The sequence below is a fragment of the Aphelocoma coerulescens genome, chromosome 4A (assembly GCF_041296385.1).
Source record: "Aphelocoma coerulescens isolate FSJ_1873_10779 chromosome 4A, UR_Acoe_1.0, whole genome shotgun sequence".
Lineage (NCBI taxonomy): Eukaryota > Metazoa > Chordata > Aves > Passeriformes > Corvidae > Aphelocoma > Aphelocoma coerulescens.
Window position 1 is genome coordinate 17,772,854 of NC_091018.1, and position 25,764 is coordinate 17,798,617.

Below are 25,764 nucleotides of genomic sequence, written 5' to 3' on the forward strand. Positions count from 1 at the left end.
CATAAGGGAGTCTGTAGGGACAGGAGCCTTCTGTGACTTGTGTTCTCACACTGAGTCTCTCGAGTTGAGACTGCAAAGGGGGACACTTAGAAATAAATTTAGGTGGGAAAGGTAGGGAAGAGAAAGTGTTACAGCCTAAAAGCATAAGGAGGTGCCTTGAAGAATTGTGAAATCATAGGGAAGATGAAAACATTTTGAGATGCCTAATGTTACCAAAGCAAGAACCTTAAATTGGGGTTTGGTTCTGTAGGTACTCTTTAAGTAGGGGAAGATGAGATAATCACTTCTGGAGTTTACCCTGTCTTTGGATGGCTTTTAATTAACCTGGAATTGGATGATAAGATGTATGGAAGAGAAGCTGCAGCCAATGCTCTTTGTTTCTTTTCTTAATTTGTTCTCCACATTTGAAAGCATTGGCAGCTGGTTTGCTGAGATGATAGAGTATCTAGTGGTGGTTATCAGCTTGATTGTGAGCTATGAGGAGATTGGTGGTGGTTTTCACCTGGCTCATTTGCTAGGACAGCTCACTTGCAGAATCTCAAATAAGTGAGATTGCTGATCGGCTTTTCTGTTGCCCTTTGGAGAGGATGGATCTCGTCACTCGTGTCTGGAATGAGGCTGGCAGATACTTGGGTAAGTACATTGTTTAATTCTGAAGTGTGAAATACCAGGAGAGGAAGCCATGAAGTTGCACCCAGATGTATTACCTCCTTCACCTGCGTGTTGCTCAGCTGGCTTGTGTGTTAGTGAGCAGTCCAAGGAGGAATTGCTGTCCGAGGGAAACAGCAGAGCTCAGATGTTCACCATCACTCTGCTGCTGCCTCAATGCTGAGCAAGCATAAGCTAAGGATGGGTCTGGTTACTGCCTTTCCCTGGGAGAAAAGGGTGTGTGAAATCATGGGGAAGGAGGAATTTAGCACTGCTCAAAGCCCATCTAACAAGATTTTAAACATCTAAATTGAAGATCCAGTGGCAGCAAAGGAAGGAAACTGAATTCTGGTGTGAATGCTAGAGGTAACTATTCTTAATTTGCTTTAAAGGAGGAGACTGAAAACCTGCAACTGGGTAAGGAAATTGTAAAGCAAACCTTCGCTGAGATTTTCAGAGGCATCTGTCAAGGACAGACTGACTGTAGAGCAGAAGCATTTACAGCTGAGCAATTCCTTGCTCTGCTGAAGCACTTTGGGGTTTGGTGTTGGTACGTGCACTGCCTGTTCAGGTGGTGAGTGCAGCTCCCGAGGCTGGGCTGTTCACAGGACTGTGGTGATGTGCTGAGATTCAGCCACTGTGCAGAAGGGAATGCTTCCCTCTGCATGCCTTTCCAGAGTGCTGGCTGTTATGTAATTGCAGACTGATTAAATATTTTGACTCTACTGAAGAGAAACCCTTGCCTTTTGCTGTCATATTTGATCAGCTGGTTTAAGATTCAGTTCTCCAGTATCAGTTCATATCACACCAAGGACTGATGAGCAATTTGATTCTTACCACTTTGTTCTTAGCCCTAAACCCCTCATCATTTGTGGACTTCAGAAGTTATAACTTGTGTTTTATGCAGCTTCCTCTTCAACAATAGCGACTGCACTTGCAAGAATCAAAGATAAATCTGAAAAATCCAGCTGGTATGTAGATAATTTTGTCATATCAAAGCAGTAGACAAACATTTCATTTTGTTTTCCTGGCACAGTGCCTCTCACAAGCAGCTGTAATGTATCATAGAAAGCTGCAAGTGATGGCATGTGCTAAAGTACTTGTCCAGTGAGTGAGCTACCTTTGGGGGCATAAAGAAGGAAGATGTGATTTTCTATGGCCTTGCTGTAAGGAGCCATCATTCTCTCTTCTCTTGGTTGTGACTTGGGTACCTGGTGCCAGACGTAAGCAAAAGCAGAGTAAGAAAGCAAGGAGCTCAGCCGGGCACAACGCCGGTTTTGGGGCACTTTCCCTCACTACAGTTGTGTCACTCTGCTCTAACTGAGCTCAGAGTGACCTTGCTTTAAGGCAACAGAACCCTTGACAAGAGAACTGCTAAAACCCCACACTCAGTGCCAGTTCAGGGTATTTCAGCCAGCAGATTTTGGTTCAGGATGCCAGCTAGTGACACACAACTAAATCTTAGGAGTAGGCTGAACTCTTCTCTTCAGACTGGTTCCAACTGAGAACAAAAGTGCACTTTTTGATGAGGAATATTGCATGTGCTTTCAGAGTGAGCACTAGAGTGAATGAACTGAAGGTGCAGCTCAGCTCCAAGGAAACTGAATTATCTCTGGAGCAAGACACTGAACTACAGGGAGAAAATCATTGTCAGCTGGGGTAGCTGGTTCCAGTTTGAAGTTGTAATTGTTCAATGAGACTGAAGTGTTGCAGCAATAGTCCTGTAATAACCCAAGCTGCAGAAGAACAATGGTCTTGACTGGAGGGATGAAGATTGCCCATACTCCAGTTTCTGGTAGTTTTCTGGTCTTTTTCAAACCTGTTCTCTGAACTGTTGAGTGCAAGCAGTTCAGGCCCCTTGGACAGGTGCTATGTAACTCCTTAGCAATGCTATCTGTGTAGTGGCCAGGCAGAACTGCTGTAGAATTGCTCAGCACATGTTCTTCTGAGAAAGATTTTATTTCCCAAATATATAAAAACATTAATCCTGCCTGCTGCATACATATCATTAATGTGTTCGTCAGGGATTTCCCTTCACCTAACCAGCCTTTTGTATGGAGGATTTACTCTGTGCTTTAGAAATGCAGTGCCTTGCTGCTACCCCAGCTCCACAGGGCATCCTGAATGACTGAAGGGTCAGGGATGAGCTGGGTTTGTTCCCCTGGAGGTATCCAGCATGTTCTCCCCAGGACCTTGCAGGGCTGTTTTACACTGACCCTGATTGTTCAAGGGCAAACACATTAAGTGGGGTTTGAGAATCATTTATTCTGTTTTTTCTACTTCCTTTCTTGTTCTGTTGTATATGAAATTAAGTGTACATAAAGCAAAGAGGCTCTATTTTTAATTGGCAGCTGGGAGCTCAGTTCTTGTCTCAGGTGCAGAGTACAGAGTTGCCTCAGCCACAGTCCCCCCCTGGATACCTGCTGTTTATCTCTGCGATGTGTGTCAGCCACATCATCCTCTCTGTGTTTCCTCTGAGGTGTGCAGGGTAACCTGAGCTCCATATTCTCACTGGCACGGGGACAGTGACAGCTGCAGCCTTGCTGACAGCTCGTGGAAAGAACAGGGAGGTCTGAAACACTATAGCTCTGCTCAGCCCCCAGGATGGCAAATTCCCCTGTCACAGGCCTCTGCCCAGCTTCTTGGGTCCCCAGTGATCTTTCTCACCTAAGCAGAGGCTCTGGATGCCAGCAGCATTTTTTTACCCACCTTTGGGACTGTTGGGTCAGTTGTGTCCTGAGGCAGTACAGTGCTTTGAAGCCACGTGGCTCATGCTGGTGTGACAAGTTCCCCAGTGCCCTCCTGTTTCCCTCCCAACTTTTGGGTGGATGTACATTTGTACACAGGTGACCCAGGTATAAAAGAGGTGTGACAGTGATAGACATCCTCCCCTGCAGCAGGGCTGGCTCCTTGCTAAGGAGCTGACAAGGGAAAGTCGGATGTTGCTGCTGTCTGGGGCATCTCAAGGTGGGGGTGGCAGAACTGAGCTGGAGGTGAAGTAGCAGTACAGTGTGAAATAATCTGGAGTCATCTCCCTGATAAACTCCAGAAATCTGGCAACTGTTCATCTTAATTCTGAACTCTGGACATGCCCTTGGGATGATAGAAAATTCTTCAGGCTTTGTAGGGGGATTAAGTAGGTTAAACAAACATCATAGGACAGGATTAGGGTTGCATCAGCCATGGCAGACCCTGCGGGCTCACCTCCTGACCAGACTCCCTGGGCATCTTCTGCCTGAAGGACTTGTTCTTTGTACTGTCTGATAGTGCCAAGGACTTATATTGACCCTGGTTCCTGAACAGAAATGGTCCCCAGATGCCGTGTGCTCCTGGAGGTGAGGGCAGCACCCAGGAAACAGCTGTCCCTGCAAACAGGAACAGCACAAAGAAAATATTTGATTTAGATGCTTATAGGAACTAAGTAAAACCTTTGATCTCAGGAGGGTTTCCTGTTTGTAGAGGAAAACTCTTGGGTCCCAGAAGGGGGAGCAGGGGGTCTGAGTAAAGCCCTTGTGTGTACAGGGGACCTGAGTAACATTTTGTATTCTTCTGTGATCACAATGATCTTCCAGGGAACAATTTTCATCCCTGGTGTGATGACAAGGGAGGATAGTCAGGTGTGAGTCTGTGTGTGCGTCCTTCCCTCTCCCTTTCCACAATCTCTGCTGGGCCATATAGTTTGTCCTAAGATAACATGAAAGCATCAGGTGGGTTTTGCAGGAGGAACTCACTGAATGCTTGCATGCTTAATGTATTCCAGAGATGGGGGAACTGAGCTGTTTGTGATTGACTGTGGTGCACATCAACCTGCAAAAGGGTATAAAATGCTGCTGGAGTCTGGGCCAACCATGCAAACTGCTCTCCTAAGGTCGCAGGCAGCTTCTGGGTGCTGTTTGTCATGCCTCCCCCCCTTTCCTCCCCCACCTTGGGGACACCTGCAGGGTACGTCCACCCAGAGCACAGGGAACACACAGAATACTCACTTTTGGGGGAATACTGAAAAATTGTAAGATCTGGTCAAATATAGAGATAAAATCCTAAAGTAGCTCCAAAGGTGCTTTAGAGCTTTGTAATTGTGAATTCTGCAAGGCCAAAGACTGTAAATCTGTATGTTTCTAGCCAAGCCTGCCAATATTATAATACTTTAGACTGTAACCAAATCTGAGACTAAGTGGACTGATCCACACCAAGACTTCTCAGAGAAGTTTAGAAAGTGAGTGGGTCTCACTGAAACTTGTGACTCAGTGGGAGGGACCACTCCTGTATAGCACCATATTTTGTAATGGATGGTAGAGTTGTTATTTAGATACTGCACTGGCAATATTTAAAAACTATTAGCCATAAATCTAATCGTAATCACCCACATAATCACTGTGTGCTGCTTCTCACGTCTGGCTAAGAACCTTCCCTTGACCACTCTGTTACTCCTGAGCTGCACAAAAAGCAGCATCAAACGATGTCTTGTCCACATGCGCAACCTTGGTCTGCTGGTGCCTCTGTTTAGCAGGTGCTTGTGCCTTCTGGGGCTGGGGGAGGTCAGCACGAGTTTTGCCCTGTGATTCTGGGAATTCTCTCCCCTTCAGTTTCAGGGATCTCTCAGCTGCTTCCGTACATGCTACAGAAGCTGAGCATGGTTGGTCGAGTCGCCTGTGTGAACACTGGGGTGATGCCAATGCCTCCGTGGCGGATGCTGGCAGGATGGCAGGCACTGGGACAGGACCTCTGCACACCCCGGGCGCGGGGCCACCCTGCAGTGCCCATTCCCTCTGCTGGGCACAGGGCCAGCACAGAAATGCCTGTGGAGATAACACAGGCGCCAAGCCCCACCAGCTGCCCTGTCCATCTTTAGCCCGGTCTCCGGTTACCAGCCACCTCCCACAGCTGCCTCCAAAGATAGGCAAAGCCACCTCCCGGCGCCTGGGCTGCAAGTGGGGAAGCAGAGCAGAGATCCCGGGCAGGGATAAACTGATGGGATTTCTGTGGAAGGAGTGAAGGACACTGCGCGTACACCTGAGCTATGGCATTGCTGTGCTACAACAAGGGCTGCGGGCAGAGGTTTGATCCCGAGCACAACGCCGAGGGTGAGTGGGCTCGTGTGCACCAGAGGGAAGGGGAATGTGTGCTGCTTTCCCGGAGTGTGGCCTCGGCTGCCGTGCTGCAGCCGAGCTGCCAAGCCCAGCGCAGGCAGCCCATATGGCAGGAGCTGGCTCCGGAGCTGCTGACGCTCGCAGGTGGCTCGTGGGCAGGATTGCTTCTCCTGAAAGCTTTTGCCTGGTTTTCCCTTTTCAGATTCCTGCCTGTATCACCCGGGTGTCCCCATCTTCCACGATGCCCTGAAGGTGAGTGGGGCAGGAGCTGGGGCTGCAGCTGCAGGGAGTGACCTTGTGCCCAGCAGGATTGCCCACACCTGACCAGCCTGTCATGTCCTGGTGTTTAGGGCTGGTCTTGTTGCAAGAAACGCACAACGGACTTCTCTGAGTTCCTCTCCATAAAGGTGAGCGACCTGCCAGCCCAAATGCACCCACTGTTCCTCCGTCCTCTCCTTCTGGCCTCTGCCCAGTCCTGTCCCATTCCTGTGCTGTGTCAGGGATGTCCCTTCTGCCCTGCAGCCAGGGATTTGCTATCTGCTTCCAAGGAGCCTCCAAATAAGAGTGCTGCTCCCAAAGTGCAAGGTCGGAACCCATCTCTGCAGGACACTGAGCCACCACATCATGGAAACTCACAGGGTTTGGGAGCAGCCACCAGGCTGAGGAGGACAAAGCAGTCATCAGGCTTGTCTCTGCTGTTCAGGGATGCACAAAGGGGTTTCACAGCAAGGAGAAGCCTCCTGAGCCTTTCAACCAAGGGAAGACCTCAGATGAGCCAAAGGCCAAACCAGTGGAGGAGCTCATCGTCCAAGGACCAAAATCAGCTGAGAAGATGCTGCGGGAAAGACCAAGGTGAGATAGGCTCAGCTAACAGTGTTGCCCTGTTGTGTCACTTCTACATTTGTCCTGCCCTGCTGCTCTCTCAGGAGAGGCAATGACACTTAAATCACAGAAAAACCCACTCGGCCTTTGCTGCTGCTGTTTCCCAGCTCTGATGAGCCAAGACAACTGCTGCCGATTAAAGTATCCAGGTCTCTGGAGCAGGCACTGGAGAAACTGAACCTGTCCTCCAAGGATGAGACACTGGAGAGCAGTTGTACAGGTAGGGGACAAGGTGATGGATGGCACTGGAGTTGCACATGGCAAGTTCAGCACGGGGTTTTGCATAACAGGCTCAGTGCAGTCAGTGTGTGCTGCGTGTTCAGCCACCTGCAAAACTGCATATTGGAGGCACATTGGGATGGTTTGTGGTCAGCTGGGGAGCTGGCACAGGGCTGGGGCAGGATTTGGGGGCAGGCATGGCAGTGTTTTTCCTGGGTGAAGTTGTGTTGCTCTCGCAGGTGAGGAGGCTGCCCAGGTGAGAACTGGCACCATGTGCAAGAATGCAGCCTGCAAGGCGGTGAGTACCTGGCAGGGTCCCCTCTTTGCCCAGCCTGTCCCTTGTGGCCAGGATCATCACAGGTCCAGGAGCAGGGCAAGGTATCAGGCAGGTGGAAGATGGCAGTGCCCACCTGCTCCACATTTTCATCCCACCCTGGGAGCAGCCACCTCTGTCACCTCCCAGCCACTTTCCTGCAAGAGGCTTCTGGACTGGCGGTACATTTGTGTTTCACTGCTGCTGATTGCTTGCAGTGAAAAAGAGCACATATTCAGGATTGGACATCCAGGCAAAATGCATGTGGAAAAATTCCCACCTGCGTTGAACTGATGCAGCACAGCCCACTTTGTCTCTTGCCCGAGGCTGCCTTGTGGAGCGCTGCCTGCCTCGAGGACGAGTGGGAGGGATTGAGGGATTGAGCTGCTAGGAAAGCAGGAGCGAGGGAGCAGGCAGGGAACAAAAGGCAGGAGGTAGATGAGGACGTAAGACTGACATGCTCTGGGAGGGAGGGGAAAGGACAGGAATGACAAAAGGCCTCCTGCACTTCAGAGTGAGTTTCTGTGGTGTCTAAACTTGCCCACTGTCCCTGTGTTACCAAGCCCTGGGCTGGGAGCAGGCTGTGTTCGAGAGAAGGGTACAGAAGGGCTGCTGACGGGGTCACAGGGTGACACTGTGGTCACAGCAAGGCTGGGGTGGCTGCCCTGCCAGCAAGGAGCAGGGACAAGTGCTGGGCTGCTGGCTGGGCATGGGTCCCAGAGTGAGTCTTCACAGGTGCTGGACCCAGCAAAAGGGTGATGTTGGGCATTGTGCTGTGCCCTCTACATGGATGGGCGTTGATGAGTAGACATCTGTGCCCTGTCATCCTGTGCCAGAGACACAGACAGAACTTTCCTCTGCTTCCTTCTCCACAGATCTACCAGGGCCCGGAGAGTAACACAGAGGTTTGTACGTTTCATCCTGGTGTTCCTGTCTTCCATGAGGGGTAAGAAACCACCCTTTTCCAGAGAGCAAGCTGACCCTGCCAAGGGCTGAAAATGCTACATGGCAAGGCTGTGTGGCCCCAGCAGCATGGCCACTGCAGTTGTGGGTGATACCCCCCAAGGGGACAGGTGGGCAGGGGGAGCTCTTGGTTACGAGTCCCTCTCCCCCCCACCCTGCTGTGGTCCCCTCTCCTGCTCCTGTGTGCACTCCCCACTCAGGTCACCCTGCTCTCCTCAGGATGAAGTACTGGAGCTGCTGTGGAATCAAAACCACGGACTTCAGTGCCTTCATGGAGCAGCCAGGCTGCAGCCGTGGGTGTCACTGCTGGACAGAAAAGAAGGTAAGGGGGCTCTCAGTAGAGGCAACTCATGTGAGCAATCAGCATTGTTGGCATTTGAGAGTGTTCCTTCCCTTGCTCTGCATTCACACAGGTTTCTTCATTTAATTGTATTAATATTCATAATTACTGACAGATGACTGCACAGGGTTTGAATGCCTAATCTTCACCCATCTGCCCTTTAAGATGCTGCTCTGCATTCACAAGATGTGTCAGCTCTCACACCCAATGGGCAGATGTACAATAGGAAGCTGAACGAGCCAGGACCTGGCCCTGGACACAGCATAGCCAGCATTTCAGGCTGCCACATAGAGACAGGTGGCTGAGCACAGGAAAAGTCCTGCAAAAAAAACCCCAAAGGCTTTGACAGATGATTGCAGATAACTGAATTTGGCTTTAATGAAGCTTTCCCTCTGCAGCTGCTTCTCAGGAGGGATCTCATCTTTATACCAACAGGGTGTTGTGGTAGGGCAGCAGGGAGAAGGTCCCAATTCTCAGTATTCTGTGTGTGTAATTTTCCCCAGGAAAGTTCTTGACTGGAAACAGGCTTAAGCTGGGAAAGTTGCACCAAAAGAGCCCAGGATAACCCTGAAAGAGCACTGTGTTCCTCTGAGTCAGCACTGCTCCCAGCAACACTCTCTGAGCCCAATCTGTTCTTTGTCCTGGAGCAGAAAACAGATCCTGAATGTAAAGGAGGCTGCAGTGAAGGAACTGTGATGCAGATGTTTTGTGCTAATTGTCACCTAAGTCTGGGGCCAGGACTCCTCCTGGAGCATTTCTTTGGCTGGCAGAGTGGAAGGGCTGCAGGGGGTTTGTCTCCTGGTGATGGTCAGAAATGAGCCTGGTGGGGACACAGGCCTGTCAGTGCCTGTGGTGCTGACAAGGTGGACAAAGGTGAAACATGGCCATCTGGGGGTCATCTGACTCCCAAATGTAGTGTGGTGGCATCACCCATGTCCAGCAACAGCCTCTGCATTGCCCTCCAGGCTGAGTTTCCTGACTGTGCACAGTGCTTAGGAGCTTGGGCATAGCAGAGTGACTCTGGAACTAGACGGGGATGTCTCTGACCTTAACATGTCCTGGAGGAACCTCAAGCACAGATGTCCCATGTTGCATGGGACAGCATGGCAGGGGCTGCCCACCTTTACCTGAACCATCTCCCCTCAAAAACCTGCACAGAAGGCAGGGTTTGTTCTTGCTTAGCTGGTGCCAGCCTGAACCAGCCAGCACAAAGGAGATGTGCAAGGGAGCATCCTCTGGCTCAGACATCCCCTCTGTTTGGTGGTGCCTGAGCCCCAGCTGTGCCGTGATGGGCTCCTCTCCTCGGCAGGACAAGAAGGCAGTGCTGTGCCGGCAGGACTGGCACCAGACCAGCAGCCAGGTGGTGGTGACAGTCTATGCCAAGAACCCCCTGCCTGCCCTCAGCAGCGTGAAGGCCAATCGAACCGTGGTGAGTGGGGTGGGGATGTTAACCCTCAAGGCACCACCTGAATTTGAAGAGCCAGGAGCCAGCTGGGTGCCTGGGGCTCTTCGATGGCCTCTTTGGTCTGTTGCTACAGGCAGGGCTGGCACTGCCAACCTGCCATCCCCAAGCTGAGAGCCTGATGGCTTCACTGCTGCATCTGCCTGGCAACTCTGGCTTTCAGTCTCAATGGGTGGATTTGCTGGCCTTGAATCCCTTGACCCATGACAGAACTGAACTTTTCATGCCCTGAAAGGGATGAAACATTGCCAGGTGCTGAGGGGATCACCATTATACTCGAGCCAGGATGTGGGATGCAGTATGGTGCTGAAAGGCAGCTGCACTGTCTGGGGGAAGAGCTCTGGCAGAGCTGCACTACTGTCTCAGATAATTTTCTGTTGATCTTTCAGCTTGAGGCTCATGTCATCTTTGAAGGGAATAAGATTTTCCGGGCAGAACTGGAGCTCTGGGGGGTAAGATCCTGTTTGCTTTGATTTCCCTGTTCCAGCAGTCTGCATGGGGCTGGGCTGCAGTGCTGTGGGGCAGCCCGTGCTCTTCATCCTGGGCCGGGTTGTACGGATGCAGGCATTTATAGCCATCTCTGCTAGGAAATGCCCTAGGGCTTGTGAGGAGGGTGAGGTGGCTGCACTGATTGATCCAGGGCTAAGGTCAGAGCTGGAGGTCACTGCCAGCTCTGTAGGTGTTCTGAATTTGGTCCCAGGCTGCCCCAAATGTTCTTTGGCCCAGCAGGTCCCTGTCTCCCCCACAATCTTGCTGCGAGTTGTGGGCAGGCTGCGGTCTGAGCAGTGAGACTCTGATTTTTCAGCTGCCTGCTGGCTGGGGAGCAGCAGTGAGGCTCAGGAATTTGCATGTGCATTTCTTGTCTGTATTTGTGGTGTGTGTTGCCTGTGCCTGCAGGCAGCAGAGAGCTGACAGGTGTGGGTATGGCTGTGTCTCAGCACAGCTCACTGCTGGGGAGAGGCTGTGCCGCAGCTGCGCCTGTGGCTGAGGCGAGCTGAGCTCTCCTGAGCTCTCTACAAGCACTGTGGTGCTGCTCTGACATAACAGTGTGAAGCTCAGCTCAGCTCAGCTGCAGCCCAGACTTCTCCTGGCACAGGAGGAGATTTCTCCTCTGGCAGGGTTTTGCCAGTAAGGGGAAGGCTGAAAGTGTGCTGCCTGCCCTCGCCTGCCCACCTCACTGCACCTTTCCCTCTCTCCAGACCATTGACGTAGAGAAGAGCTTTGTGAGCATGGTCCCCGCCAAGGTGGAGATCATGCTTTGCAAAGCCAGCCCTGGCTCCTGGGCCAGGCTGGAGCTCCCCCAAAGCAAATTGCAGTCCTGTGGTGAGCAAGAGAAGGAAGCTGCAAACACAGAGGAACCTGGGGCCATGCAGGATGAGGACTCTGATGACAGCTTGAGCTGGTCCGAGGAGGAAGATGAAGAGTTGGAGATGGGCACACCGGATATGATAACACCGAGTAACTGACGGCCGAGTGCTTCAGCACCTGAGCAGTGCTGGTTCCTGAGCTGCTGGGCACCTTGGCACCAGCTCCAGAGGAGCAGACCTAGTCCAGAACCTTGTGCAGGCTGCAGCAAGGCCTCTCCCGGGCCAGAAGGGACAATTAATAAACACCCAGAGCAAAGGTTGTCCTCTGAAATCCGTGACGGGCGCTTAAGAAACATCAGCGGGCCAAACCCTGCCTTCTGTCACTTCCTCTCCTGTACCTGGCTGGGGCAGGACAACAGGAGGACTCCCCATGCCTGCACCTTCGGTGTCCCTGGGGACTGGGTGTTCAGAGCCCGGCACCGTGCCTGACCCTGGCATTTCTGAGGGTGGACACCGCTATCCCTGCCCCTTTTGAGGGTGCTGAGCCCCGGGCTGAGCTGACTGTAAGCTCTTACCCTCTCCCTCTCCCGGCGCTGGGGAAGCCGGGCCCTGCGGCTCTTTGTCGGGAGATGGTGGCTGCGGACACGGGAACGTCACCGCCGCCGGCAGTTCCAGCGGAGCCGTGGCGTCCCCTGCAAAGCCCCTTACAGGCGTGAGGCCGCTCGCGGGACCAGCGGGCGATGCCGGACGCGCCCCGGGCCAGGCGGAGGCTGCGGAGGCGCGGGAGCTCCGCGGGCGCTGCGCTGTGTTCCGCGGCACAGCGCCCGCAACGGGAGCGGGGGGCGGCGCACGCCAGGGACCGGAGCATTCACCCGTGTAAAAAACCCAACCCTCTTCTGCCACAGAGCCACTTAATTGCGCTGTCTCGTGTAGAGAAAGCAAAGGCAGTCACTCGGTTTTGCCATTCTTTCCTCTTCCTAGCATTATCTTTGTTAAGGATATATTGTCCTTATTAAGGACACATGTTACACGATTGTGGCCGTGCACAGAGAGACGCGTGCGTATTTCAGCTCATGGATATTGAAGTGAATCAACTGAGAAACCATCCAAAACCAGACCAAACCCCCTCGCTCAAGCTATATTCGGACAACGCGTAATTGCAAAACAACGAATTTAGCATCTGCAAGATCTTGCTGCCGGCGCCGGGCAGCGGGGCGGACGGCGGGGCTGTACGGGAGCATCGGAGCGCTACAGCGCGGCCGCAGCCCCGGGCCGGGCCGAGGGGATGCCCCGCCCCGCCCCGCCCCGCCCCGCCCCGCCCCGCCCCGCCCCGCCCCGCCCCGCCCCGCCCCGCCCCGCCCCGCTCCGCCCCGCTCCGCCCCGCTCCGCTCGGGGCCGGGGCCGCGCCCGCCGCTCCCCGCGCTCCGCCCGCCCCTCACCGCCCGCGGCGGCGCCCCCTGGCGGCTCCTGCGGGAGCGGCGGCGCGCAGGGCGCGTGCGCGCGGCGGGCGGCGGCGGGCGCGGGGCGCGGCCGGGTCGAGGGTCCGCGGGCGCGCGGGGAGCAGCGGCGGCCGCGGGGCCGCGCCGGAGGTGAGCGCGGGGAGGCGGCGGCGGCTCCGGGGCGCGGGGGCGGGCGGAGGAGCGGCGGGGCCCGGGGAGCCCGCGGGGCGGGCGGCGGGGGAGCGGCCCCGGCGGGCCCCGCGCGTGGCCGCGTGTGTTCCCGCCCGGCGGTGCCGGAACATCCTCCGCGCCCGGCCCCGCCGCTCGCGCTGACAGCGGGGCGCGGCCCGCGGCCTCTGCCGGCCCGGGCGCCGCGGGTCCCTTCCCCGGGGGAGGCTGTTGCGGCACCTGTCCCGCCGGGACGCGGCCGGCTCCGGGGCAGGGAAGGGCGGCTCGGGAGGACCGGGGGCTCCTCGGCCGCAGCCGCGTGGCCGTGCTGGCTCCTCCGTGTCCAGAGGGTTTTGGGAAGTGGGATGCGCGCCCCGGCTTCTGCACTGGGCGGTGTGTGCGGAGGTGAATGTGCTCGTCGGGAGGCCCAGGGATGCTGGGGAAGGGTTTGAAACGAGCCTTTCTGTGCTCCGGGGATGCGCGGAAAGCGGGAATGGCCCCGTGGCAGGGCAGGTCGCGCTTTCCCCCCTTCCGCAGTGTGCCAAGGTTGGGCCGGGCTGTTCTAACGACAGGCTGATGCTAATCTCTATCAGGAGCACCGCGACAAATTTAAGGCGACCTCTGCTCCCAGCGAGTGTCATAAAAAGCTGGCACAGGACGAGGTAGCCTTCGGAAAGGTCTCTTGTTTCACTGCGGAGAGCGAGAGATACGTTAGGATAGGAAGGTTGGATTTGCTCTCTAAAAACTGGCAAAGTGCTGTCTCAGGAAGAATAGTGCGAGGTGGTGACCTAAAAGATGCCAGGAGTGCCAGGTATTGTCTCATTTAGCAGCAGCCGCGGCGCTCCCCTTCATCAGCTCAATGGTTCTCTTCTGGAGTGCCTTTCGGTTTTATAACAACCTGCACTGAGTTCCTGCTTAATCTCAAATCCCGAGAAGCAATGATGCTTTTCATTTGTTCTGAACTTCTCTCTGTTTTTTTCCCCTCTGTCGTTTTCTGGTTTTACTGGGGTTTTTTTCCAGGAACCAGTGAGTAATCAGTATCTGTTTACTCTTTATAAACACTTGTGATTCCCACCATAATTACTCTGAGGTATAAAAAAGCTTTAAATAATTTAAATGTTCTTTATGTGTACCTTATGCTTGCAACGTGTGTCCTGGGCTGGGGTGCAGTAGTTTTTGTGGCAGCATCATTAGCTCTTTGCCCCGAGCTTATTTTTTGATTTTTAAAAAGCTCACGTTCTCTTCCTTGTAAGATGTAAAATACATCACTCCAAGGCATACTTTGGAGCCAGTTTACCACTGTTCACCAGAAGAGCAGTTTTTCTACATGGAGCTTAAAAGATTATGAGACATATTTGGCATTTTAGATTAATATTTCCATTTCAAAGGGTTTTAAAATATTTTTCAAAAAAGGAACTTTACACAGATCCTGGAAAAACAATAAAATATATGCGGTTTGCAATTAGTAGGGGGGAAGCTGAATGTGTGGTTTGATTTGCTTACGTGGTGAGGCTGAGATTCTTTTGGGGTCCGAGGTATTTTCACACAATCTGGTGCCATGAAAAGGTTCGTACCTTTACAGGGAATAATTTTTTACTTTACCTGCCTGGATGTGTAAATCTGACGAACTGCTGAGAGACTCCACGACTCTGTTAACTTTTGCTCACATTTTAGAATTGCAATACTTGATGCAAATGAGCCTTGGCAATTGTTGCAGTATTGTAGTGCACAAGCCGTGATAAAATATACACTGAGTGCACGCATTAACTCCTGTCTTAGTCATACCAAAACTCTCTTTAAAGGTACTTTTGAAAAAACTGGTATTGATTAAGTGCATTTTTGTTTGTTTTTGTTTGGGTGTGTGTTTGTTTGTTTGTTTTGGTTTCTGTGTTTTGGGTTTTTCTGTTTTCCTTTGGGGGTTTTTGTTTGATTTTGTTTTGGTTTTGTTTTCGGTCAGGTTTTGTTTGGTTTTTTTTCTTTGTTTATTCTTGTTTGTGCTTTTATTTTTTATTAAATTTCCCCCCTGCCCCCAACGAAATTTGGGGGTGGAGGAGGAGGAATCAGAGAAGTGCAATCCAATGAAAAGTGTGGAGGGGCTTTTTTTTCTCACGGAAAGAAGCTCAGCTTTTCCTGGTGTAATGTTGCCCTTCAGATACAACAGTGGCTTTGTTACAACTGAGAGTGCCAGCGAATGCCAGGTGACAAAAGAAGATAGGAAGACACACTAACAGGTTTTTTTTTTTTTCTTTTTACCCCAAATAGGAATCAAGGATGCTTACACTGGATTTCTCATTCATCCTCCAACGTGCTTAACACACCTCTCCACAAAACCTTATGTCTGAGGTACTGTTTGTTTCTTTTGGCCAACAGTAGTGACTAAGGCCTTGTCAGAATCTATGGAAGGTGGGAAGGACATGGTTATTAACTTTTTATGAACTGACTGTGAGTCCCAGGACCTGTGCAAGTTGCTTGTGTCACCCAGGAGGTGAGGTAGTGGGTGTGGGCACAGAACCCTGCAGCCCTGGCTCCTGTTCTTACACCTTTACTGTGTTCACCATCAGAGGGTCACTTGTGTTCAAATACACGGTGAAGGGTCCCTGTCTTGATGAATCCATGCCTCTGCATGTGGTTGCAGGAGGAAAATCCAAGTTTAATACTCTGCAGCTTTTGATTATGGCAGGATATGTGTCACATTCATACACATGAATTCGGATTCGAATATCTACTGAGGTCTTGGGTTTTGGTTCCTGTGGGCTGTGCAGCTGCACCTTGTCAGAGTGTTGTTTCATCAGCTGTGCATCTGTTTCATGAGCTCATGTCCTTTGGAAATACTAACTATCCATTCAATATCTTGGATTCATAGAATTTAAGGTCTTTGATGTTTGGTCACTAATATCACTACTCTCCTATAAAATTTGGAGGATGAGTGCCTGTAGTAAGAGGTTTGTGGGGTTGAGTTGCCCAAATACCTCATGCAGAAGACTTTATTTTCACTGTAGTTTCCTAAGAAATATTGATTATGTATGTTTCATCCATTAAAAAAAAACCCTTTAAATCAATAAACCAACTTCAGCCTAATTTGATAGAGGTCAAGGTTTTAAAAATATTATTTGAAAGGTTTTGAGGGGTTTCTTCTATTTCCTAGAAATAACTTTTTGCGTTAAAAGGCATGAAGGGCTTTCTACCATTGACACTGAAGGAACAATCAGTGAGAATTGCACTCCTGTTATGTGCTTGGGAGCTGAATTTATAGGCAAAGAGCTCTGGGGAGAGCAAGCTTCCTCCGTTCTGTTCATGTGGAGCTGGAGTGGTGGATTGCACAGTTCCCGCTGTGCTGCTGAAATCTGCCTTCCCTTGTGGATTTTTTCCTCCCTCTGCTGCCACTCAGATTGTTGCAGATTTGTTTCTCTTGCAGGTAAATGGCAGGACAGACGGTGGTGTGGAAACTTTGAGAGGCGCTGAGCAGTCCAAGTAGGTCATTCGTGGCTGAAGGATATGAGGGATGAGGTCTCCTATTTAACTTTTCCTGCTCTTTCTTGGCACGAATTCTGAAAGCCTGGCACTTCTCCACTCCTTTGGCACTTGCCTAAAACAATGGCGAGTAAGCTGAGCTGTTGTGGGATAGTAACAGAGTCTTGATTAAATTGCTGAGAGCCCCTTTCTCTTCCCTGCTAGGCCTGGTGGGTAAGCTGCACATGTGAATTAACTCCTTTGCATGGGTGAGGATGGTGTGATATATTTAGAACTGCCCAATCCACCCAGTCCTTTGTTGAAAGTTCCTGCCTGACTTCACGTTTCAGGCAGACAGAGTGAATTGTCTCTGATCTAGTTTTTATTACTGAAAGATGAGCAATTAAATCATTTAGATTTCTTAACTTCTGCCTGCCCCTGGTAAAGCAGGATCTGGTTCTCCAAAACAGTGAGGGCTTGATGAAATGTGATGGCTGAGCAGAACGACACAGCTCAGTACAGCTGATTTCAGCTGAACTCCTAGAGAATTTTCTGCTCAGTTTTGGCCAAAATGGGCTCCTATCTAAACTGTAAAGAGAGAAGTGAAAGACCTGACAAGCTCAGTGAGAGTGAGTTTATCAAAGAGCAATATCGAAGTTAAAATCCACCTAACAAAAAGGCATCTGATGTTAACAGAGCAAAGGCAGAGGCATATCCTGCTAAGAAGTAGTTCTGCAAAGAGTTTTTAGAAGTGCAGGAAGTATAAAAAGCATAAATCTAGAAAGCTACAGAAGAATTCAGGTTCCTGTTTTCTGTCTGTTTTCTGTCACTGTATTCTCCCTCGCTCAGCAGACAGGGAACTTCCCTTCGAAGTGAAGATCTAGAAGTTGTTTTTCTCCCACAAAAAAATTTTGATGCAACATGAAGTTACTCTGTGTGAGTGTTCCAAGTAATGAATTACCCCAACAAATGTTCATCAGGAGAGCCAACTGTCCACGTTAATGATACCAGAAAATGCTTAATTAGGTCAGAACAGGAGCAGCTCCTCAGATGATGTCTTGACATGTTGATTGAAATCTTGCACATTCCAGAGGAAGTGCCAGGTGTGCAGGCAGTGAAGTCAGACTTAGCAGCATCTTCAGAGAAGGAAACTTACCCCAACAGGGAATGCCAGTTTTCTAATTCAAAGTAATTGATGGACAAGATAGAAATAACTCTTATCTACATATTTTTGCAGAACACTTCTGTGTGGGGTGATTTGGTGAGGTTTTTTGGGTGTTTTTTTTGTTGGTTTTTTTTGTGGTTTTTTTTTTTTTGGTTTTTGGTTTTTTTTTGTTGTTGTTGTTGCTTTTTAAAAAAATAGTATTTAATTTTGAAAATTATTCCCGTTCTGCTGTAACTGCTAGAACCTCAACTGTAATAAAAGTCCTTTCTCTGGCAGGACTAAACAACCTGGATTACCTCTCACTACTTTGGATTTTCCGTTCACTTGTTTCTCTTGCTGCGTAACCTTTCAACTTGGCTTTGAACCTTGTGCCCAGCTTTCTGTTTCTAAATTGTTTTTTTTTTTTTTGGTGTGTTGATGTGATAATCTGTATTTTTCTCTTTTTCAGTTCTTTTTACTTGTTGTATTTGGAGTTTTTATTTCTAAAGTTTCCCCAAAAATTCTTTTGGAGGTCACCAAAAAAACCCCAAACAAACCCTAAACCAATTTTCTTCCTCTTGGTAATGTTTGTTGGTAATTTTGTTTTTGGAGTATGGGGATTTTTTTCAATATATATTTCTATTTAGATAGCATCCAGTGCCAACTTCAAGAGTGCTTTAGAAATACTAAGAATTTTCCATGCAAATTTGAACCCCAGCTTTTTACTGTCTTATGAGTGTTTTATTGCTGGGCAAATTGTTTACAAGAAAAACTAAATAGAGACCATACATTATAAAGAAAGCAGTACGTGGATTTAATAGAAAAGACCTGATGGAGGTAATATTAGTTGGCTTGGTTGTGACTCAAATTAAAAAACTCTTTGTCTTCCATATATAAATTTTTAACCAAACTACCCTTGTTCACAAGATAGTTTTCTGGAGTCAGGTAGCTTCTTTCTACTCTTTATTTTTTTGATAATTTATCTAAATTTCGTGTTTCAATACAAATAATGTGTATCCTGATGTGTGTTTGTTTTTCTGTATTGCATATGCCACACACGATTCCTTTCAGCTCAGACAACCTCCTTTAAAGGGGCCCTTCAGAGAATCATACTTAAAAGCCTACAAGCTCTTTAGTTGTGTTTGTGTAGTTAATACTTTGCCCAATGCTTTGGCAGCTTTGCATGGAGTTATTTCCCATTGCAAATGTTGCTCTTCTAAAATCCGAGCTTTAGTGGGGTAATTCAAGGTATTAGTGCTGTGAAAAGAGCATTCATGTTTCAGGCTTTTTTTGTTACTTTATTAGTGATTTCCGAATTGAAACTGTAATGAGCTCTTAAATAAAACCCCAACAAAGTAATCTTTGAGTAACACAGTTTCATTAGACATTTTGAATCAGGTTGTGTTAGCTGCGATGGTCTGGGATACACTGGCTTTGGAGTTGATCCATTTAGGAAGCTGCTTGTGTTGCCTGACAGTGCTGGTGTGATGACCTTCCAGCCAGTGCCAGTCATGTGCAGGCTGGGGTGCAGTTTGGGGACACCCTGTCATTCTGTGCAGAGCTCTGGACTGAAGTGCATAGAGATTTAAGAGGTGTAAGTCCTTGGAGGAGCTTGTTTGGGTTTTAAAGAGAGATCTGTTTGCAAGCGTTTGCAATTTTTTTTTTTTAGAAACTAGGAGCTGGGCATGTAAAAGGCTTTGTGTATCTCGTTCTTCATGAGACTTTTGTTGCTGACTTAGTTCTGCCATCTCTGTGATGTCACTTGCTACTGACTGAAATGAGTTATCTGTTGCACAGATAGTTCATTTGGGAAAAAACCTTTGCTCTGGAAGCAGTGGTGTTGGGCACCACTAAGGTTTGTGGCACAGCGTGTTCTGGTACTTCAGGGGTTTGATGTAAGTGCAGGAATGGGCTTTAAAACCTGCCCTGTGTGCTGCAGTCCCGCCAGGCTTTGGCAGCAATAGCAGCATAAGGTGATTCATTCCCACCATGTGCAGCCACTGGGGTTTCTGTAGTGTCTGTGTACATACATTGATACTTCCTTAGGCACTGTGTGTCGTAGTGACCAGTCAGTGTCACTCCAGTTGCCTGTTGCAGCTTTGTGCCAAAGCTCCAGGTAGCCTGTTTTCACTTAGTTCAGAAGAATCATGTGTGCTCCCAGTGAGAATGTGGATACAGATAAAGACTTTGTCTAAAAGGGCAAAGCTGAGACTTAAATGGGAATGAATTGTTGATTTGTTTGGGTGGTCTTGAAGAGGAAGTTGCTCATTTTCCTATATTCCCTTTGCTACTTTGATGGTGTTGGAGCTGAGATCTTTCTGGAATATGCAGTCAAAATAGTTTAGGTTGGAAGGAACCTTTCAACCACCCTGCAGTGAGCGGGGACATCTTCAACAAGATCAGGTTGCTCAGGGCTTCAGGCAGCCTGGCCTTGAATGTTTCCAGGGATGGGGCAGCCACAGTTTCTCTGGGCAGCCTGTGCCTGTGTTTCCCCACCCTCACTGTAAATAAATTCTACCTTATATCTAATCTAAATCAATCTTTTCCTAGTTTAAAGCCATTACCCCATGTTCTATCGTAACAGTCCCTGCTAAAAAGTTCTTCCCACTATTCTCTTCTGTTTGAAGCAGGTATTTTCTGCTGGTTGCAAGTTGAGGATTACTGATAGTACCTCAAAGGCATTTGGGTGAGAAGGCAGATGCAAGTTTCTTCTTGTTCAGGCTAGCAGTGGAAGCTCCAGCACACAAGAAATGTACAACAAATGACTGCTTGTAGTTAGTTCCATGCTATTTTCAAACTTCTTGCTGTTCATGTGATGACAGTTTAAAATTAATTGTGTTTTAGACTGTATCAGTTTGACTGTCAAACCTACTCTTCACATATCAGGAAAGGAATATGAAAAACCTCTAAGAATCAAGTATCTCCTGCATAACAGTTTCCCAGGAAAGCTGTTTGACTGCTGATCTTTTAGGGCATGTATTTTTCTCATGCTCATTATTTAGAGGACACCAAGTAGCTCAAGCCCATTAAGTCGTGCTTGTTCTGTCAGTGATTAGTGAGAGTAATCTGTTCTTGGCTTCTTTAGAAAAATTCTTTATGGATTCTAATCTGTCACTGGTTCCTATGGCTAGTTATATTTCAAAGAACAGCTTTTCTTGAACATGCTACTTTCTGAACCTTTTATCTGGTGTCCTCTAAATAATGTAGTTTGTCCAGGACTGATTGATCTGAGTGTAGTGAATTATTATTGTAAACAGTAGCAGTGCAGCCCAGAAATTAATGTCTTGATTTTATTTATAACTTTTGGACCTTTCTTTGTGGTAAACAGTTTAGACAGTGGACTGTGTAGACAAGTGTGAGTGTTGGAGTGTGTTTATGTGTTATGGAGTGTGTTTAACAGAGGTGGATGTGTGAACCTACAAACCATGGAGTATCTTGTTACTGGGTCACAATCCCTTTCCACTTGCAGGTGCCTCTAAGGACTTGTCCTTTTGCCTGTGGGAAACAGTCTGGCAGTAAGGCAAGACTGTGGGAATTTGGCTAATTTGTACTTACATGGTTGGAATGCAGCCAATTGTCACTTAGCTCTCAACTCATTGCATCTCCATTTCACTATTGTCTTTCTAGCCCCGAGCTCTTCAGAATGGCTTGAGACTGCTGAATGTGATAAGAAATGGTCAGCTATATTAAAAACACTTGGTAAAGCTTCTGTTTAAAATGCCCACCACTGAGTGTGCTTTGCCTAACTCCTCTCTTCTTGCTCTGTGCAGGACTCTGTTTCTGGGTGAAGAATGCAGACTATAAAGTGCGTGGTTGTCGGAGATGGCGCGGTGGGAAAAACTTGTCTCCTCATCAGCTACACCACCAATGCCTTCCCAGAAGAGTACATCCCTACTGTGTTTGACAACTACAGTGCCCAGATGACTGTGGATGGCCGGACAGTCAGCCTGAATCTCTGGGACACTGCGGGCCAGGAGGAGTACGACCGCCTGCGCACGCTCTCCTATCCCCAAACTAACGTCTTCATCATCTGTTTCTCCATTGGCAGCCCCTCCTCCTATGCAAATGTGAGGCACAAATGGCACCCTGAAGTTTCTCACCACTGTCCAAATGTTCCCATCCTTTTAGTGGGCACGAAGAGAGACTTGAGAAGTGACCTGGAAACGGTTAAAAAGTTGAAAGAGCAGAGCTTGGCTCCCACTACCCCGCAGCAGGGGACTTCACTGGCTAAACAAATTGGAGCAGTCAAATATTTGGAGTGCTCTGCATTGAATCAGGAGGGTGTTCGGGAGGTGTTTGCTGAAGCTGTCCGTGCAGTTCTCTATCCTGTGACAAAGAAGAACACAAGAAAATGTGTCTTGCTGTAGTCGCCTTGGGTGATGGATGTTGGAAGTTGACTAGAATCTTGGAGGGCTTTTTAACGAGTTAAATTGAAGATTTGCATCTTGCACTAACAGCTCTAAGCAGAAATGGTTTATACAATGAATATTCTTGCAGTCTTACTGCTTCAGGGAAACTGAAACAGAAAAGGTTTTTTTTCCAACTGAGAGGTCAAATACCTACTTTATTTCTAAAGTTCCAGTCTCCAGCTTCTCCAGGGATCACTTGATTATTTTAATGGAGGAAAATAAAAGAGGAGACATCTTTGAAGCCACTTCTTTACTAGATAGCCATCAGTTACTAGATTTGCTGAAAAGCACAAATTCTTTGCTTTAAGTGTAGCTGCTGCTTTTCCCATCCTTTATTTACTGATTGAATTTGTTTTACAAACAGAAGTCTGGCTGTCCAGTTGTTTTGTCAATTTAAAGCTTGAAAACAATTTGTTTACTTGCAAAAATGCCTGAAATATTAGTGAGATTCACCTTATAGTGAACCGTGATTGATTGTATGAAGAGTTAGCATAAGGCATGGTTAATGCAATGAGCAAGACCCAGGGAATACCTGCAATGATTTATTAATAGAAGCAGGAGCTGATTTCTCCTTATGTAAGGTACTTAGAATAATGATGACTCACTCAAATGAGTGCTTTTCATAGTTTTGAGGTGGAGAAGTGGAAGAGTAGTTTAGATACAAGTCTTCCATTAATCTTCTAAACTTAGATTTTATTTCACTGTCCCAAGAGATTTTGCACCCCGAGAATAAAGTTCTAACAGTTACCTTCTCAGGCTGACTGAGGTATTTGGGATGATCAAAATGAGATTTTCACTGTAATCCCTTTGAGGAATCCCAGAGACTTGACAGCAGCCTGTTCACTCTTGAGGAGTTAATTGCTTCAATTCTTAACGTTCTTGGGGCCACCATCTGAGATTTTTATGGCAAATTCCTTCGTTGTTTTTCTGTGAGAAGACTGACAGAAAATGTGGAGATTCTGTTTACAGGAACCCGTGCTTCTTCCTGTTTTCAGTTCAGTCTGTCACGGTTAGCCAGTCACTGGATAGGATTACCTGGGCAGCTTTTTCCTCTCCTGGATGCTCAGTTATTATAAACTCTTTTTAACTGAAATTCTATTTACATACTTTTTAACCTTCTTTAGCAGCTCTAGTAAGTGGCAGCTGGCTTTTATTTTCAGGATGTGCACTGTTCTTTATGTGTGGTTCCGGGACCAGCTGAGGAGTGAGCGCATGAGCCCTTCCTTAGACTCAACCTTCCAGCTCCGTGGTATGAAAGCAGCATGCTTCAAAGATACTTTGTGTGAAACCACTGGTGCTGGACTGGGCTTTGTTGTCTGAAGTTGACAGTGCTGTCTTTGTCTAGCTGCAGCCTCAATTGGTCATTCAGAACTTGTTTTCTTGTGATTCCCACACATGCAAAACTGCAGTGGTGTATATACCCTGGTCAGAAAAAAAAGTGCCTCATTTTAGCAAGATAACAGAAAATACATCAACAAGGTTATTAGGGATCTTGTGTTAATTTGACCTTGCTTTATCTGATGCTGGCAAAAATACCAGGTGGATAGAAACGCTCGTATTTGTGCCCTAATTCCACTATTTGGATAGAAACGTTCGTATTTGTGCCCTAATTCTACTATTTGAAGAGGATGTGCCTTTCTTCAGCTGGTGTAACTGATGCTGACACTAACTGCAGTTTTTTTAATCTGAGATGTTCTCATTTTGGTGCTGCTTTAGCCAATTGCAACCCACAGATTATAAACTGCAGTTAATCCAAACCCTGGTACCTGTGGTTAGTGAACCAACGCAGGGTTCCAAACGCTGAGCGCAGGCAGTACCAAAACACCCGTTCTGCAGGATGTTTGCAGAAGCCTACAGACTCTGCATATTTTTCTTCACCAAGTGCCATTGCCTGGAGTGTCTTTGTGTCTCTTGCACTTGCAGAGGAAGTGCTGTTCCAGATGTGGTTCCCGCTGCAGTGCCCTGAAGGCTGTGAGGGTATAGAGAATTCACTGAGATAACCTCTACTTACCACGTTCTGCCTTTGCTTTAGCTGTAGGCCTTTAGTGTAGGCTGGACTTGCAGGCAGCAATTAACTCTGTGCCTTGTAATTCAAGATTATTTTCTGTAGGTAAATTTCAGTAACTGAGTAAATAGACTTTATCATGTTTAAAATGTATTTATTTAAGCCAGTGCACATGGTTTGTTTTAATGCTGGTCAGACCTAAATCAACTGTCTAGTGACCCCGGTGCAAGCCCATAACCTTTGCTTTATTCAGAAATGTACTTTAAAAAGTCTGTGATATGTTTGAACTAGTCTTAAGAAGTGCCTGAAATTGAAAGTCTACTTCTTTTTTTTTTTTTTTTTTTTGCTACATATATTTGCAGTTTTGTACTGAAGCTACTACTGTTTTTAAAAGTTTTTACTTTTTTACATGCTGAAATCTTTTAATCCTGCGTCTTTTGTGGTTATTCCTAACTGGATTACAAGCATTTTGTGGAGGAGAAATCTTGTGAGCAAGTATTATTGCACAACCCCTGTCCCTCCATTTCTGTAGGCTCACAAGCAGCCATCCTGGTGTGAACTGGAAGAGAGTACAGTGAGATAAAATTCAACTGCTTAATCAATTTCTTTGATTTGGTTACACTGTTGATTACATTATGCCAGAACACCTTATCCCTGCTTAGATTACTTAATAAATGGATTGCACAACAGTACTGAGGAGAATAACACGATAGTGATGAAAATGAGCAGAGAGGGAACTTTGAACCATCAGAGACTTTTTACTGGCTTTGGAGTACCTGGTTATTTAGATGCTTTGTATTTCTATCACCTTCTGACAGGAGTAAAAGTCCTGGCTAGTAGCTGGTTTCCTCCAGCCTCTGCTTTGCACGAGGATGAGCTTCAGGACAAATCCAACAAGCTTTTCCATTCAGTGGGCATTCTCCTTTTGTGGTCTTCCTTCCTTTTCTTCCCCCCTAAAATTCTTGGTGCCTTTTATTGTAAGTAGTCCAGTGCTTCAGTTTACAATCAGTTCTGTTTCTCCCAAGCTTTATTTTTCTTCTGTGGGCAGTTGACAAATACAGACTTCACATAATCCCATGGCTGGATTTTGTCTTGTTTTGGGAGGTCAGAAAACCCAGTTAAGCTGTGTGGGTTTCCTGAACTGTTCAAGGTCCTTTGGTGTATTACTGAATAGAGATGCAATGTGTATATCTTAATTCACAGAAGAGACTCACTGTGAAGACACAGATGTTAACCTTTACTTTGTGAATGATTTCTGAACTACTTGGGTTTTTTTTTTAAATACAGCTGAAGCTGAGCAGTTCAGGAATTTTGTGTCCAAAGGATGTTAATGAGATGTGCTTAGATGTGGAAATGCTTTCTTCAGTTTACAGCTCTAGCTATTTCTATGAAATTTAAACTAGAAGAACCTCCCCGTGCTTTGTCTCCGGGTGCTAAACCTCACTCTGTAGAAACCTTGGTGCTGCTTGGGCTGATCCCGAGAGTGGATGGATCTCAGGGGGGTCCCGACCCCCAGAGTGGGCAGCAAGGACCACCCATCAGCAGTGGGAGCCCAAGACTCTGAAGTGTGGTACTGATACATACACTGGCAACTTGATTTTATGCTATAAAATGATTTGTATTACATCTAACAGTTTTAAAGGATTTTTTTTCTTTTTTTTTTTTTAAATAAATTATGCATAATTACATTGTAATAAACCTTTCTTCACCTCTCTGGCTGTCGCATTAACTCGCCCTGCTGTTTGTACCGCACCTGTGCTCAAGGCAGCTCTTTCCTGTGGAAAGCCAGACCCCGATTCCTCGAGGCAATAAAGGAATTTTTGGGAAGGGCGGAGCGTCTGCGCTTCCTTGCTGCGCCGCGGGGCGGGGCCGCGCGGGGGCGCTGTGGGCGGGCGCCGTGTCCAGGCCCGGGCCCGCGGCCGCTCCCG

General features: G+C 48.0%; 2 protein-coding genes across 7 annotated transcripts; both read left to right on the top strand.

The window, feature by feature from the left end:
• The first annotated feature begins 543 nt into the window (after nt 1-543).
• Nucleotides 544-11,526, top strand: ITGB1BP2 (integrin subunit beta 1 binding protein 2). Of its 3 annotated transcripts, XM_069014938.1 has the most exons (12): nt 547-633; nt 1,041-1,065; nt 5,938-5,987; nt 6,086-6,142; nt 6,439-6,587; nt 6,725-6,837; nt 7,076-7,134; nt 8,025-8,095; nt 8,332-8,434; nt 9,762-9,881; nt 10,304-10,366; nt 11,114-11,526. In XM_069014938.1, the coding sequence occupies exons 1-12, from the start codon at nt 613-615 to the stop codon at nt 11,378-11,380; spliced, it is 1,098 nt and encodes a 365-aa protein (XP_068871039.1). In that variant the 5' UTR covers nt 547-612; the 3' UTR covers nt 11,381-11,526. The 3 variants fall into 3 exon arrangements, with proteins under 3 accessions (XP_068871038.1, XP_068871039.1, XP_068871037.1); XM_069014937.1 differs by lacking the exon at nt 1,041-1,065 and having other exon boundaries at nt 544-633; XM_069014936.1 differs by lacking the exons at nt 547-633; nt 1,041-1,065 and adding an exon at nt 5,556-5,729.
• Nucleotides 11,527-12,738: 1,212 nt separating this feature from the next.
• Nucleotides 12,739-25,667, top strand: LOC138110529 (rho-related GTP-binding protein RhoG-like). Of its 4 annotated transcripts, none has more exons than XM_069015550.1 (4): nt 12,739-12,810; nt 15,091-15,171; nt 16,244-16,299; nt 21,193-25,667. In XM_069015550.1, exon 4 carries the CDS (start codon nt 21,214-21,216, stop codon nt 21,787-21,789), a length of 576 nt encoding a protein of 191 aa, XP_068871651.1. In that variant the 5' UTR covers nt 12,739-12,810; nt 15,091-15,171; nt 16,244-16,299; nt 21,193-21,213; the 3' UTR covers nt 21,790-25,667. The 4 variants fall into 4 exon arrangements, with proteins under 4 accessions (XP_068871651.1, XP_068871653.1, XP_068871654.1 ...); XM_069015551.1 differs by lacking the exon at nt 12,739-12,810 and adding an exon at nt 13,133-13,233; XM_069015552.1 differs by lacking the exon at nt 16,244-16,299.
• The last annotated feature ends 97 nt before the right edge of the window (nt 25,668-25,764 follow it).

Excerpts from the sequence above, each read along its gene's own strand:
- ITGB1BP2 (XM_069014936.1), top strand. The coding sequence starts at position 5,666 with ATGGCATTGCTGTGCTACAACAAGGGCTGCGGGCAGAGGTTTGATCCC. Across the intron at positions 5,730-5,937 it reads TCCCGAGCACAACGCCGAGG|ATTCCTGCCTGTATCACCCG; the intron begins GTGAGTGGGCTC and ends TTCCCTTTTCAG. Across the intron at positions 9,882-10,303 it reads TGAAGGCCAATCGAACCGTG|CTTGAGGCTCATGTCATCTT; the intron begins GTGAGTGGGGTG and ends TTGATCTTTCAG.
- LOC138110529 (XM_069015550.1), top strand. The coding sequence starts at position 21,214 with ATGCAGACTATAAAGTGCGTGGTTGTCGGAGATGGCGCGGTGGGAAAA.